We start from the raw sequence: 12860 nt of genomic DNA, 5'->3' as shown, positions 1-12860 counted from the left end.
TTTTCGATGTTGGTGTTTTTGCCGGTTCTTCATTCATAGAGGACTCACATCTCTATATCATTGGCATTTTCATCGCTGTTTGGATAGCTCTTGTCGTCCTGAATCCAACAAGCTTGGGTTTGCTCGATTCGGAGCTCGTATGCGAAAGTTATGGTTGTTTCAGTGACGAGCGGTAGTACCGCTGGACCTAGCGGTAGTACCGCTAGAGTTGGCGGTAGTACCGCTGGCCCTAGCGGTAGTACCGTTAGAGCTGGCGGTGGTACCGCTGTCCAACGGTAGTACTGCCCCTGGCCAGCTGTAGTACCATCATCTTTGCGGTTGTACTGCGTCGGACCTTTTTGCGAAGACTTTCTTGGCGGTGGTAGTGCCTTTGCACTACCAGGGGCCTAGCGGTAGTACCGCTGGGATGAGCGGTAGTACCGCTGGAGTGCCAGCGGTAGTACCGCTGCAGCCAGCGGTAGTACCGCCCCTGGTTAGCGGTAGTACCGCTGGAGTGCCAGCGGTAGTACCGCTGCAGCCAACGGTAGTACCGCTGGGCTCGGGCTGTAAGTGGGGGTAACGGTCTGATTTGTTCCCCCACTATATAAAGGGGATCTTCTTCCCCTTGGCCTCATCCATTCGTTGAGATCTTGTTCTACCTCCATTGTTGACATTCTTAGAGCTTGCTTGCTCTCAATCCCTCCAATGATTCTTGCTTGTTCTTGAGGGAAAAGAGAGAGGAGATCTAGATCCACATCTCCATCAATCACTTTCTCCTCTATGTGAGGGGAACCCCTTGGATCTTGATCTTGGAGTTCTTTGTGAGCTCCTTGTTCTTCCTCTCATATTTCTCCATAGCTTTCGTTGTTGTGGAGGGATTTGAGTGTGAGGGACTTGACCACTTTGTGTGTTCTTGCCATTGCATTGGTTGCATCGGTTTGAGTTCTTCACGGTGATACGTGGAAGTGAAGGTTGAGAAGCTTATTACCTTTGGTACTTAGTACCCTAGATATTGTTCTTCGTGGATGCTTTGGCGTCCTAGAAGCTTGGTGGTGTCTCGAAGCTCAATCATAGTGGTGTGAAGCTCCGGGAAAGCGTCGGGGTCTCCAATTAGGTTGTGGAGATTGCCCCGAGCAATTTGTACGGGTACCGGTAACCGCCCCCAAGGGTTGCCACGTGTACGGGTTCGGTAACCGCCCCCAAGGTTTGCCATTTGTACGGGTTCGATGACCGCCCTCAAGGGTCCCTTAGTGGAATCACGACATCTTGCATTGTGCGAGGGCGTGAGGAGATTACGGTGGCCTTAGTGGCATCTTGGGGAGCATTGTGCCTCCACACCGCTCTAACGGAGATTACATCCGCAAGGGTGTGAACTTCGGGATACATCATCGTCTCCCCGTGCCTCGGTTATCTCTTACCCGAACCCTTTACTTATGCACTTTACTTTGTGATAGACATATTGTTTATTGTAATATATCCTGCTATCACTTAGTTGTTTATCTTGCTTAGCATAAGTTGTTGGTGCACATAGGTGAGCCTAGTTGTTTGTAGGTTTTGTGCTTGACATATTAAACGTTAGTTTTATTCCGCATTTGTTTTAGCATAAACCTTAATTATTTTAAAGCGCCTATTCACCCCCCCCTTCTAGGCGACATCCACATCCTTTCAACAGCGACAAGAGGAGGGCGCTCAGAGGGGGGAGCCCGGCGGCGTCGGACTAGGTTCCCCCGAGTCGCCCTATGAGGAGCGACGTGGATTGGGATCTGTATCCTTTGAAAAATAACGGGATTGGATAGTGGGTCCCTTGCTTTTCAACTGCATATGCAAGAATCTTGCAATCTACTCTATCTGTTTTTAAATATAAGTCTTTTTAAAGATTTTACTAGAGGACTACATACAAAATAAAATGAATGAATCTACACTTTAAAATATATCTGTATACAACCATATATAGTCTTCTAGTGAATTTTTTTAAAGACTTATACTTAAGAGCGGATGGAGTATGAGAAAAGAGACTTTGATCCATAACAAAGCCTTGAGCCTACAAAATAGAACTCACATTCGCAAAGAAAGCCCGAAGAAAATAGTCATCTGAAGAAGGTAACTTCAGCCACGCTCCCAAGTCCAGTGGTAGCATCGTTTCCCTACTTTGGTAAAAGCAACTCTAGCAGACCCTGTATAATCGTCGAAACTGTAAAATTCCGGCGACTTTACGGGTTTGGGTTGTTTTTCCTACCAGAGCAGATACTGTAAACGCAGCCCGATCGTAAAACTTTTGCGGTGGCCCGTAAACGCGAGCACTCGACCACTATATCTACGGGTTCGGCCGCTGGATGCAGGTCGAAACCCTGTCCCTCCGCCGCCACGAAAAGTCCCCCCACCTCACCGTCGGCGCCTTCAATCCGCCGTCGCGCGCCTCCATTCTGCCGCGTAGCCGCTCCATTCCATCGCCCTTGATGGCCAACTCCGGTAGCCGTAGGAATGACGACCCCGAGAGGGCTCGTTGCGTCAGATCCGACGCCGCCCGTAAGCGCACCACCCGCCGGTACACGCAGTGGGGCCAGACGCCGCCGCTGTCGCTCCTCCGTCGCGAGACAGAGAATTACGACCGCGCGCGGCCGCCTCTTCTCCGGCAGCTCCTTTGAGGCGTCGAGCTCGCGCTCGTGCTCATCCCTCCCCCCGGTGAAGAGGGAGCTCGAAGAGCTCCCGTCGATGAAGATGAAGCTGGAGGCCGAGACGGTGCCGGAGCGACATGTCGGGGCCGTCGTCGGACTGGAGGATTTCCTTCCTCCGGCGGAGGCGGATAGCCTTTTACCCGTGCTGCTGGCGCGAAGTGCACGAGAGGCAAAAGAGGACAAGCAGCGCCGCCGGAGGGAGGAGGAGATCGACACCATGCTCTACGAGCAGGGTGTCGCGTCGGCCCTCGCCTTCGGCCACAAGGTGAAGGAGTGGCGCCGCGAAGCGACTGCGCGGAAGCACATCTACGTCGAGCTCTCCTCCGACGAGGACGACGACTGAGCGCACTGCGCATCTACTACTGCACGAGCTCGACTCCGGTGAGCTTAATTTTGTGGAGTGCGGTAGGATAGCTAGTAGCTCTAGTGAGCTCCAGTAGATGTGATTTACCTCTGCCCCCCTCTAATAAGTGATAGTAAGTGATGCAGTCTGAATGTGGTTCCAATTTCAACCGCGAATGTTTTTATTTCTAATTATGCAGTTTGATTATACGGGTTCTATTCTGCAACCCAACATTTCGTCCCGCAAAACCCCACTTCATCGAACTGTAAAACACGTTTGCAGGTCGCAATTATACAAGGTCTGCTAAATGCTCTAAGGGTTGAAATCTGCATCCGCAGAAGCCTTTGGACCTGCAGGGCGGGTGGGAACATTTCAAGCAAATGAAGAAAGCAAAGCTCGACACTGCGAGAACTGATGGCTGGGCTCTCAACGCTGTGAACAGAGATTGTCACAAGGGGAGATGCATTGCTGAAAAACAAGGCTCAGGAAAGTTTCATGCAAGCGAAAGAAGAAAGCAAATCGCACATGGTCCTGAAGAACAAAGTCCACAAACCAAGTCCCACACCAAGTTACATATCCTGTTTTACATTCTGACCTAAAACGTGTCACCAGCACACGACGCTGCACGAAATCTAGAATTAGCACACGAGGAGTTAAAATGCTGTTACATATTGTGGAGGAAGAAGCAGTCAAGCGCCGCCAACGATGTGCTTCTCATACAAGGCGACAATGTCCTTCTTGTTGGGGTTCTTCAGCTGCAGCAGCTGGGCGCCGAACCCTTGCTTGGTCAGCTCCTGCTTCAGCTTCAGCACCGTGAACTTGGTGTAGTCCTCAGTCTCCGTCTCTGTCCCCTCCAGCTGCTGGCTCCCGTTGTTGGTGTCCTCTCCGAAGAACACGGATCCACCATCCTCCGTGTGATTGTTCTTGAACGGGCTCGTTGTGCTCTTCGATCTTTTCCTTCGCCTCCCAGTGTCGTCATCATCGACGTCCATGTAATGGACTGACTCGGTGGCTTCACCCCTCGCACGCCTAGAGTATGAGGCCTTGACCTTGCTGTCAAGCGCAGTTTCATTGAGCCGAACAGAGGTGAGCTCCTGCTGGAGCATGTCCAGCTTGCCTTGTGTTGATTGCAGCTGCAGTGACAGGGACTCGGCTCTCTTGTTGGCTTCAGCACAAGCTTCACGCTCTGTTGCCAGTAGACTCTCGAGCACTTGGACCGTGTTGGATCTTTGCTGGTTGTTCTGTTCCAACATCTCCCCAATCTGTTTTTCCCTCTCGTCAACCCTTTCGTCAAGCATTCTGACCTTGGATAGAGCATCCAACTCAGACTGATGAAGTCGCTCCATTTCTTCCACCATCTTACTTTTCTCTCGCTCTAGAGTTTCAACCTGTCTCTCCATTCTTTCTATCAAAGTGAGTCTCTCCATTGCTAGTCGCTGTGCTTCACCCTTGTCTCTCTGAGCAGCAGCAGCTTCTACACGAGCTAAATCAGCCAACTCTACTGCTCGTTTAGCCTCCCTTTCAGCATCCTTGCACCTCATGTCTGCCTCGTCAAACTTTTTGCACTCAGATAGGAACTTCTCCTGAAGATGGTTCTTTTCTTGTTCCAGGATCCCCACTTCCTTCTCACGTGACTGAGCTTCAGTTTTAATAGACTCCAAGTTATCAGTCAATAATCTGATTTCTTCCTTCAGAGCCACCGAATCTGACTCATGGTTCTTCAACTTTGCTTCAGTAACCTGGATTTGGTCATCATTAGACATGAGATGTTATATCACATTTGAGGGTGGGAAAGGAGGGATGGAGGGAGAGAGGGGGGTACCTCAAGCCTAGACATCAAACTTGTCTTGTGAACTTCAGTTTTGTTGATTTTTGCATTCAATGTAGATATCAGTTCTTCCTGTTGATAGAACAAGAAACCAAAAAGGTAAACAACCAGGCACCCACACATCTACGAAGACTTAAAAGGTAAAATGTCGAGTGCAAGAGAAAGGTTTACCTTCTCGTGCAGCTGGGTAGCAAGTTCCGCCCTCAATGCATCTTCCCTTTCTTGCACTTTCTTATTTGTGCGTTCCTGTGCTGAAGCTGCTCTCTCAAGAGCTGTTTTGGCCTCATTGGCAGCATATTCATATTTACGTTTCCACTCAGAAGCTTCCTCTTGAGCAGATTCAGCCTGCTCTCGTACAGCAGATAATCTGCCTTCACTAATGCTTACCCTAGATTCCAGAGAAGCAATCAGGGATTTTAACTTGCTTTCATCTGCCTTCTGCTGTGAAATGCAGTGATCGTATTTGCTCTTCCAATCAGCACATTCGCGTTTTGCTTGTTCAAGAGCTGAAGACAAGCTCTTACAGCGTTCATCCAACTTGCTAACCTTGTTTTGAAGTTCAGCTATTCGAACAGAGTAGTCCTTTGACATCTTCTGCTTATCATTGATAGTTTCCTCATAGCGCCTTAAATACTCAGCTCTGTGCCCTTCACTTGCCTCTAGTTGCTTCCTGAGCAATGATAACTTATCATCGCTTGAACTGCATTTCAATCTCAGGGCATTCCTTTCAGCATCGATATGCTCCAATTGTTTTCTGAAAAGGTCTAGCATTGGGCCCGCCAAACTGCAGCAATTCATTGGCATATGATGAAATTTAAGTGAATACAGAAGCAAATGAAGTAAATGAGGACCATGGTTAAGACGTTCAGCAAAACAGATACTGTAGAGATGGTAACAGAGGATCGATTTGGTTCCTACAAGTATATCATGCAGCTAAGGTTGCAAGTGGAGTGTCCACTAAGCCCACACTTAATGAAGTAGATAGTACAATGTAAACTAGCCCAGCAAATACAAGCTATAACTGATTTGAGCAGTTTTGAATAGGAAACAGGCAAAAATGTGCGCCGCTTGTATCCCTACATGCAGCCAACTTGAACCGTGTAGCTTCAAAGTTATATTATCAAGTTCAAAGTGCAAATTATGATCTATCATGTCCCAAAATGAGAACATTACGAAAAATGATGAGGTGCCTACCACTGATGCAGAAATGTAACAAGCTTTGTCCATTTCTTCGGCCCATAAGAAGTCGCCTCATACTCCATGAGGAGGCCATCGAGGAGCTGCATTATATCAAACATAATTGTGTTAGTATTATTAAATTTTAAGCCAAAATGAATACAGCATTCCAAAGATTTGCATCTCAGGGAAAAGCTTAAAATAGTCTTACCCTGACTACATCATCCAACTTTGAATCAGGACGGTTACATGCTGCCCGCACTTTTGACTCCATGCTCTGTATTTTATTTGAACATTGCAAGTCGGCCTCCAGAAAAGCATTCCTTTTAAAATCCTGCATTCATAGCATTACCATTTATCTGCTGGCACACTTTGGTACTGATGTACTCCCTCTGATTCACAATATAAGTAGTGCACATATTACGAAAAACCACTTAGGTCATAAATTTATCAAACAAACATAATCATATATTATGATATTATTTGCATTGGTAATTCTTTTTTACATCAATGATCAAGCCTAAAACTCTATGAATGGCAGAACTTCTAAAACACTCATATTATGAATTAGATGGAGTGATTTAACAGCAAGCACCCATGGATTGATTGAACTTGATTAGAAAGACAAGTAATAGCAGGCATAGTCAACTGAAGTAGTAGATGAGGAGCAGCAGTCACCTCAAATCTCTTCCTTAGAGTAGTCTGAAGAAGCTTTTCGAATTTAGAACGAGCTGACCCAGCACCAAAAGCAGAGGCATTAAAAACACTAATGGCCTTGTTCACTGCACGTTCATGTGCTTCTCGCAAAGCATCCTGCCAAAACCGACCTATCAGAACCTCCCAAAAAAGCGGAAGGAGAAATGCATCTTGCTTATTAGCAATGCCTACCTCTTCTGCTGGCTTTTTGCAGTCAAAAGAAGAATTGTAAGTATCCACAGCAGAATCATATGCTCTACGACATTCGGCTTCCTCCACACTCTGCATAACAAAAAACTATGAGACAGCTCCTCCACAACAAAAATAAGATATCGAAATCATGATAAAACAGTAGAGATACAGTAACAAAAGAGCAGTGAATCAGTAACCCCACCCCTCAAAAAACGAATGACTGTAGTTGCTCACCAGACCAGTTTTGTCACCTCATATCACTACATATCATTTCTCTAAAATGTTCATAACGAATAACTGTAGTTGCTCACCACAGCATTTTTGTCACCTCATATCACTGCACAGTGTCATTTCTCTAAAATGTTCATAAAGTCCTTTCATCCGCTGCCTCAATATACTTTAAGTCAGTTCTCTAAACAGTTCATATCTTACCTTCTTCCTCCACTGAGCAATTATGTAAGTTAAGTGATAAATTCACAGCATGCCATCCATAACATCCATTCACTAAGGGATATTTATAACGACATAAAAATCTAGCAGATATAAAGCACACACCATTTGCTACAAATATTACCTTCTGCAAATGAGCTCTACAACAGTTTAAACTCTTTAAATGCTTATGGATTGGAATGGACTAAAAAGGTAGAAAGCAATTTAAATGAATATAATGCAGAACAGGTATGTTCTTCAATAGCATGGTCGTAATTAAATTGCAAGCAATGCCAACAGTTGGTTGTGCGATTTATACATAAGACATAAATCATAATGCCGTCATCAATTTGGGCATACCTGCCATGACGAAGATATTGTCGGGACTGCACCAGTATTAATCGCATCAAGAAATGATTGTGTCAATCCAGCAAGGATGGGGCCTGTCATGGTACTAGCTCCAAGTTGTTTAGGTCTTGTTCGATCGAACACAAATTTTGTGAAAGCATCCAGGCCAGATGTAAACTCTGGACGAAATGTATTCATCTGCAAACAAGAGACAAACTAAGCAGACAAAAAAATAGTACAGAAATGAAAGCATTCGTCAAGAACAAAAAATTGGTTTTTTGGCATCCAGCTGTCGGTACAAATTTTAATTAACTTTGTTGCCCTGTACTTCTAACTTAGCCTAGATTAGCTTAGATTTAGCTATAGCTTCAGTTTTCATTTGTACAATTGTAAGAAAAAATATACTCCCTCCGTTCCTAAATATAAGACCTTTTAGAGATTTCACTATAAACTACATAGTGATGTATGTAGTCATATTTTGGGATGTAGATTCATTCATTTTGCTCCGTATGTAGTCTATAGTGAAATCTCTAAAAGGTCTTATATTTAGGAACGGAGGGAGTATAAATATGTGCAGTAGAATGCAACTGCTTTCTTCAGGAAAATAACGAGCATTTATCAAGAAGAAACAGTTAAGAAAATAAGACCATAACGAATATGTACTAAAATTACAATGTGCAAAACTCTATAAGGGAACACGCAAAACATTCATTTACACTATATCTTGCTAAACCATATACAATCTTAAGAGAATTTTCCTGCAACAACTGTTACTCTTAAGCAAAAAAGCATTCATTGTCTAACAATGAACTGCATGGATAACTCTCCTAGTCTTACACTAGGCATTATAGATAGTCTAATAAGAAAAGCTTCGCAAAAATAAGATTCTACCCGAATGGTAATGATACATGGTCTGCTTCTTGCGGACATTGCCATAAAATGTCACTATGGTAGGTTATCTATTGCAGTTGACAGGAATAATACTTACAGGAAGTTGGTCAAGGCGCTGGAGATCTTTCTCATTGTTCACAGGTCGCACAAGCGTAAAGCATTCCCTGTCTGGAAAAAGAGCGCGGATTGACTCCCGTATCTTTCAGATATGTTGAGAAAAAGATGCATCAGTATCTTTTAAGATATGTTACAAAAAAAAAATTACAACAGTATGTATGCAAAATTTACTTAAGCAGAAATGCATTAGAACGAAGTGCTGCCACCATACCCCATTCTTAGAAGATACATCTCTTCCGCCACTTTGAACAGGCCTTAGAGCTAGTTCAAGGTAATCTCTTGGTGTAATTTTTCTGTTGTCTTCCGACAGATCCAAGTAGAAGTCCTGTTGGAACCAAACCAACAAGCCAGTGATTTTCAAAGATGTACCAAAGGAAATGCAGGTATGGTTAAAGACCAGAGATGTTTCATAGAACATGTGTGTACAATTACAAAACCATCATGTGAAGTGTGAATAGACTTTATATTAGGACAAAATAAAGACAATGTCTTACCCTCAACAGCCAAATAAAGACAGGTGAGAAGTGCCCAAGTTCAGAGGCACTGGACCTTCCACCTGAGGCCCTAACCCGTATGTGCTTTGTCATTTCTGTGACTAGTGAAAGACGGTCAATCGAGGCTTCATCTATTCCTCCCATCTGGAAGAAACAACAAGGTTTCGAGAAAATAGATTAGAGTATGAAAGAGAGAGGGGGGCTTCTGCAATATTACTGTAGCATGCCCTCCCAAAGAATAGATGCCAGAAACCTTAGTCATTCAGTCAAAAATGTACCTGGTTGTATATGAACATGCTTGATAACAGAACAGCCAACGAAAATATTTGGATACTGTAGGTGCCCTGTCAAAAAAAGGAAAGAGTAATAAGACAATAGAATAGAAAGCAGATAGAAAATTATATCCTAATGCACATAAGCAACCATAAAAAATCACCAGAAGCAAAAAAAAAAAAAAAAAAAGACAACAAAGATTGCTCAAAATTACAATTAGAGAACATGAAATTCCATAAATGGAATACAGAAAAGCTATTCACTTAGGAACCTATCTTTGAACAAATAGCCAACTAGCAGAGAGAAGGTTGATGTCCTAACCAGAGTTGTGAACATCTCAAAATTACAATTAGAAAACATGAAATTGCGTAAACGGAATACAGAAAAGCTATTTACTTAGGAACCTATCTTTGAATAAATAGCCAACTAGCAGAGAGAAGGTTGATGTCCTAACCAGAGTTGTGAACGTCTCACTAGGAATAGTTGGAGAGAAAAAAACACTCCAGGATAAGATATACTGAATCTAAATGTGGTAAGAATGTCAACAGAAATGAGCATCGCACTTTAAATATATAGCTTTTGTATATACTGATGGGGAAAAACTACTAACTGCACATCGCCTGCTGAGTTAAAAAGAAAAGCACCACATGAAATTTGCAGACTGTATTGTATGGACAAAAATAGAATCAACAAAATTGACATGAGAAATCTGTATGTCCAAATAAGTCATAGTCATAACCATGGCATTGAAGGAAAACCCATAAATATTGGAAGTAGAAAATCTTTTGACCATCTCAACATCAAAATTCAACTAGCCACTCAAATAAATGTGATCCCAAATAAATAAATACATGCTCCAGGAACATTTAGCAGACCATGACATAGTCATTAAACCAAAAAAAGGGTCAGTTTCAAAGTAAAGTTACACGGCATACCGTTTGGTCATAAGCATCAATGCCTTCAGTGTCCAACAATACAAGATTGTATTCAGTTCCATCAAGACCAGTCCTCTTCAAAGGTGCACTCCACATCCAAAGTCCCTTGGTGCAAGGTTTATGCGTCGATGCAACTTGAAAACCACTGCTTCGCCCTAGAAGCTGCATACGTAGATAATCATTATCGTCTAATGATGAAATGGAGAACGAGGTTCAAAAGCATGCAGCAAAGAAGTATTATTTAGCAAAACAAACACAAAGGTTCAAGTACGTCCATAGATCCATCCATCCAAGATAAATGTTCTGACACAGTCTGATGGATTAATACGATATAAGGATTTGAATGCGAGGTTCATCTGATGGAGCTGATAGAACTTAACTGGATATGTTTTATTCGGTACGTACTACACACCATGCTATGATATGTCAGCCTCTATTCATGTGTTAGCAGTTTCTTTTTCCAAGTACAAAATACTTTTAATCCAAAACACTGTGCATTCAATGATCCAGCAATGTATTGTCTCTTACCGATGTGGTTCAACGTTCTTGTTTTATCTTTCACACTTTCCTTTATGCCTTATTTTAATCAAGCATGTCATTCATGTACTCTGCAACAGAAGTACATACAATTTCAAATATATCCTGGATCCTGGTATTTACCACCAAAATCATGTCATTACGGCCAGAGGCACCTAACAGCAGTACCAATGATTTTGTCAAGATGACGGCAATCACTGTATTTCCATCTCAAGTGATTGTTTGAATTAACTTTTGCTGTTCTCTCATACGCTTTCCTTTATGACTTATAATCAAGCATGCCATACATGTACTCTGCAAGAGAAGTACATAAGACTTAGATATATCCTGGTAATTTACCACCCGAAATTGTGTCGTTATGGCAAGAGGAAACCTAACAAGTGCACCAATGATCTTGGAAAGATGACGCCAATCACTGTATCTCAATCTCAAGTGTGTTTGTTCTACCAATTTCGTAGTTCAACTGTTGGAGCAGTTGGAACTAGAGTGGTTTGCTACTGATGTCCTCACAAATACTGACACAAGAAATATACTTCATGAGTAAACGTTATATCCAGCCCCGGACCAGCTGTGAAATCAGTTCCAAATCCCAAATCGTTCGCTCCAGCAGAGCGAGTTGACGGCAAAACCCCAACCGAACCCCGCTCCCATTCGATTCCAACAAATAAGTAAACCCTAGAACCCCAAATCCACCCTAACCCGCTGGCTCGGGGTGGCCAAACCACCCCTTTCCACCCTCCCGAGCATCCCCGCGCCGGAGCTAAACGCGCCGATCTACCGAGCCGCGCAAACCCTAGGCGCGCATTCGCCAATCCACGAAGGGCCCAGAGAGAGAGAGAGAGAGAGATGGTACCTGGTTGAGGACGAAGCTCTTGCCCTGGCGCGCGCGGCCGCAGACGGAGACGACCCCTACGGGGCCCTTGACGAGCTGCAGCGCGGCGACGGCCTCCGGGTCCATGACGAACTTGCCCTTGTCGTCGCAGTAGACGAGCCGCAGCGGGCGGCCCAGGCCCCCCGCCGCGGCGGCGGGCGCCGCGGGGGAGGCGGAGGCGTCGGCGGCCGCCGCGGCGCTGGGGCTCCCGCGCAGGCCCAGCCTCTGGAGCATCGCGTCGTCGCTCGCCGTCAGGGGTCGCGCTGCTTGTGTTTCAAAAGGAAAAAGGGGGAATGGAGCGGAGGAGGAGCCAGGCGTGTCGTCCGTGGGGGTTCTTGGACAAGTGAGTAGAAAGAAAGAAGGCGGTGTTGGACAGTTTGGAGGCGACGTGGCGGCCGCCTTTTGGGCTGGAGGCGACGCCCGTTGCGCTGGACCTGGGTGTTGGGTGGGGCCTTGGTCGGTTCGCTTCGTTGGTCTTGGTCGGTGCACTCCACGAGGTTGGGTTCGGACCTTGGTCTCCTGCTCGATTGCAAGGGTTGATATCCACGAGCCTAGAATCACATTCATGCGAGCCGGGCTTCCACAGTTTCTTCCCCATTTTTTCCATCTTCTTTGTTGTTTTGCTTTTTGATCAGGTTTTCTTTGTTTTCGCTGGGTTTTTTTCTTTTCTTCTTTGCTTTTTGTTGTTTTTCGTTGTACTTTCTCACTTTTTCACTGGGGTTTTTATTTTTTTTCTTTGTTTCTTTTTTCCATCTTCTTTGTGTTTTTTTGGTTCTCTTTTCACCTTTCTTTTGATATTTATTTTTTTATTTGGGTTTCATTCTATATTTATTTCGTATATGCCCACAACATTTTTAATACATGTCTAGCATATTTTCAATACAAATCTAGCATTTTCTATTATTTTTTAACATTTTTTTCAAATGCTTGATTAATATTTTTGAAATACAATAATAATATTTTCTAATAAATTGTCAACATTTTGCCTATGCATATTTAACATTTTCCAAATGCTTGGTTCATATTTTCTAAATGCAATATTAAACATGTTCAACATTCAAACAAATTTAAATGTT

General features: G+C 44.0%; 1 protein-coding gene across 1 annotated transcript; it reads right to left on the bottom strand.

Moving 5' to 3' along the window:
* Positions 1-3504: 3504 nt before the first annotated feature.
* LOC123450220 (guanylate-binding protein 2) lies at positions 3505-12033 on the bottom strand. The gene is made up of 14 exons (XM_045127583.1): positions 11767-12033; positions 10377-10538; positions 9447-9512; positions 9169-9312; positions 8886-8999; positions 8655-8756; positions 7679-7864; positions 6890-6979; positions 6680-6814; positions 6213-6335; positions 6020-6105; positions 4997-5609; positions 4820-4897; positions 3505-4736 (listed from the first exon to the last, which is right to left on the bottom strand). Exons 1-14 carry the CDS (start codon positions 12016-12018, stop codon positions 3687-3689), a joined length of 3201 nt encoding a protein of 1066 aa, XP_044983518.1. The 5' UTR covers positions 12019-12033; the 3' UTR covers positions 3505-3686.
* Between the last annotated feature and the right edge of the window lie 827 nt (positions 12034-12860).

This window comes from Hordeum vulgare, chromosome 1H, assembly GCF_904849725.1.
Source record: "Hordeum vulgare subsp. vulgare chromosome 1H, MorexV3_pseudomolecules_assembly, whole genome shotgun sequence".
Lineage (NCBI taxonomy): Eukaryota > Viridiplantae > Streptophyta > Magnoliopsida > Poales > Poaceae > Hordeum > Hordeum vulgare.
Note: the sequence above shows the minus strand (reverse complement) of the source record. Positions and strands in the feature narration are given on the sequence as shown.